Source organism: Montipora capricornis, chromosome 6 (genome assembly GCF_036669925.1).
Source record: "Montipora capricornis isolate CH-2021 chromosome 6, ASM3666992v2, whole genome shotgun sequence".
In the NCBI taxonomy this organism is placed as follows: domain Eukaryota; kingdom Metazoa; phylum Cnidaria; class Anthozoa; order Scleractinia; family Acroporidae; genus Montipora; species Montipora capricornis.
This window is the reverse complement of record NC_090888.1, coordinates 46,846,492-46,849,342: the sequence shown is the minus strand read 5'-3', so window position 1 is coordinate 46,849,342 and position 2,851 is coordinate 46,846,492. Positions and strand designations below refer to the sequence as shown.

General features: G+C 34.9%; 1 protein-coding gene across 1 annotated transcript in view; it reads left to right on the top strand.

Moving 5' to 3' along the window:
• Positions 1-2,278: 2,278 nt before the first annotated feature.
• LOC138054025 (uncharacterized) overlaps positions 2,279-2,851 on the top strand; it is a 48,003-nt gene continuing 47,430 nt past the window's right edge. Inside the window, exons 1-2 of the mRNA XM_068900545.1 lie at positions 2,279-2,292; positions 2,616-2,815. Coding sequence (XP_068756646.1) covers positions 2,279-2,292; positions 2,616-2,815 — 214 coding nt within the window. The remainder of the gene's footprint in view (positions 2,293-2,615; positions 2,816-2,851) is intronic.

Genomic DNA, 2,851 nt, shown 5'->3' with positions numbered 1-2,851 from the left:
TCATCTGACCTTTATTGACAGTTTTCAATTTATGAGCTCAAGTCTTGACAAACTGGTGAGCAACCTACCAAAAGAAGCATTAAAATATACATCTCCAAAATTCAAAGGCGAAAAACTTGATTTAATGTCACAAAAAGGAGTATATCCATACCACTTCATGCACAGTTTTGATAAATTCAATGAAAGACTGCCATCAAAAGAAGACTTTTACAGCATCTTAAATGATGAGCATATAACAGACGATCAATACTAACATGCTCAGGCTGTATGGAACACTTTTGATCTGAAAAATATGGGTGAGTATCATGACCTGTATCTGAAATCTGACATCCTTTTATTAGCTGATGTATTTGAAAACTTTAGAAAGACATGTCTGCAATACTACAAACTTGATCCATGTCATTATTTTACATCTCCTGGTTTGTCATGGGATGCTATGCTAAAAATGACTGATATCAAATTAGAGCTTATGACTGATATTGATATGTTTCAATTCATCGAAAAGGGCATGCGAGGCGGAAAAAGCTACATCGCAAACCGATATGGCAAAGCTAATAATAAATACATGAAAACATATGATGAAAAGGCGCCCTCAAAATATATCATGTATTTAGATGCTAACAATCTGTATGGTTGGGCAATGAGTCAATATTTACCAACTGGTGGTTTCAAATGGATGACTGAAAAACAGATAGACAATATAGACTTAGCCAAGTACACAGAAGATAGCAATAAAGGTTTAATACTAGAAGTCAACCTGTCATATCCAAAAGAACTACATGATTTGCATAATGACTACCCACTAGCACCTGAAAAAATTAAAGTCAACAAGATATGCTTTCTAATTATTGCCAAGAAATAGCCGATAAATTTAATGTATCGACTGGTTTAGTTCATAAATTAATACCTACATTAAGCAATAAAGAAAAATACGTACTCCATTACAGAAACCTTCAATTATACACAGATCTTGGTTTAAAAATAACTAAAGTCCATCGAGTGTTGGAGTTCAATCAGTCACCATGGTTGAAAGAATACATTGATTTCAACACACAGAAGAGAACCAATGCCAAAAATGCTTTTGAGAAAGACTTCTTCAAGCTTATGAATAACAGTGTATTTGGAAAAACAATGGAAAATATTAGAAAGCTAGTAGATGTCAGATTAGTAAGTGATGAAAACAAACTATCAAAAATGGCTGCTAAACCAACATATGTTAGTAGCAAGATCTTTAATGAAAATCTAGTGACAGTGCATAAAATCAAAGAAACACTAACCCTAAACAGGCCGGCATATGTGGGTATGTGTATCCTAGATCTTAGTAAGACACTAATGTATGATTTTCATTATAATTATATCAAACAAAAACACGACAGCAAAGCAAAATTATTATTCACAGACACAGACAGCTTGACCTATGAAATCGAAGCTGATGATGTCTACTCAGACTTCTGGAATGATAAAGACAAATTCGATAACAGTGATTATTCACAAGATTCACAATATTTCAACAGTACAAATAAAAAAGTAATCGGTAAATTCAAAGATGAGGCAGCAGGTATACCGATAACCGAATTCGTTGGATTAAGATCCAAAATGTATTCATACATGAAAGACAATGACAAAGGCGGAAAGACAGCAAAGGGAATCAAGAAGAATATCATCAAAAAGAACATAACTCATGAAAATTACAGAAACGTTTTGTTTAATAACGAACAAATGTATCATAACATGAAAACCATTAGAAGCAACTTACATCAACTTGGAAGCTATGAGTTGAATAAAGTGTCATTGTCCTGCTTCGATGGCAAGCGGTATATTCATGATAATGGTGTGACAAGTTATGCATACGGTCACTATAAAATCTAAAAGGTTGGCCTGACGTCACGGCACAGCAGTGCCGGTCTACATACAAGTACCGCAAGCACAATCTGAATGATAAAGTTTACTCGTAAAGTTTACTCATAAAGTTTACTCATAAAGTTAACTAAAATGTCACGCTACGGTGATTGTTTCCGTTTCATTTACTTATGCAAATATTTAAAAACACTTCATGAATGCAACTTCACAAAAAAATTTCACAAATTTGAAAAGTTTCACTGAAATATTTCACAATTGTGAAGTAAAAATGTGAAGCTTGTGGTTGGTTAAAAATCATGGGGAAACCCCCTTTCTTTATTTCCGAGAATGTCATGCTTTGTGATTTTTCTAAGAAAGTCACGCATTTTAAATAACATATAGATTACCAAAAATATGAAACCATTATATGGAAAGTAGTATGGAGTTGGGTTGGTATGAGCACATTTTTGCAAAAAATGTGCTCGTACCCCCAACTCCTATACTACTTAGCTTCAAGCTAATAACAGAAGGAGGAGACAGAGCTTGCTAAGACTGACGGGCACCTTTAGTCCTTTATCACCTAAACGGCCGAATAATTGGGAAAAGTTTTTCAGATTCTATTCTTTCATGGCTTTGCGCTGAGATTGCGACCTTATTGTTCATAAATTACGGTAATAAAGAGGGCATGATAGTACTGCTTGACTGTGAAACCTAACGTGTCCTGTTTCAATTATTATATTACGTTAGAAGAGCTGCTCATCTTTTTTGAATTTCAGGGGTGTAGAGAAAGGTGACTCAGAATTTATAGATATCTCAGATGAAGATTCTCGCGTGAGAGAACAGCTGCGAGAGGTGTTTCTTCAGGCTGGATTCGCCAATTATTATGATGAAAGAGGCTTCAAGCTTCTCCCATGCCCGCCTGGTACTTTTATTAATATCTCTGACACCAAACCAAGGTGCCTAGACTGCCCAGCTGGTAAGCTTACACAGGTCATATGCATTAAATTAGCTT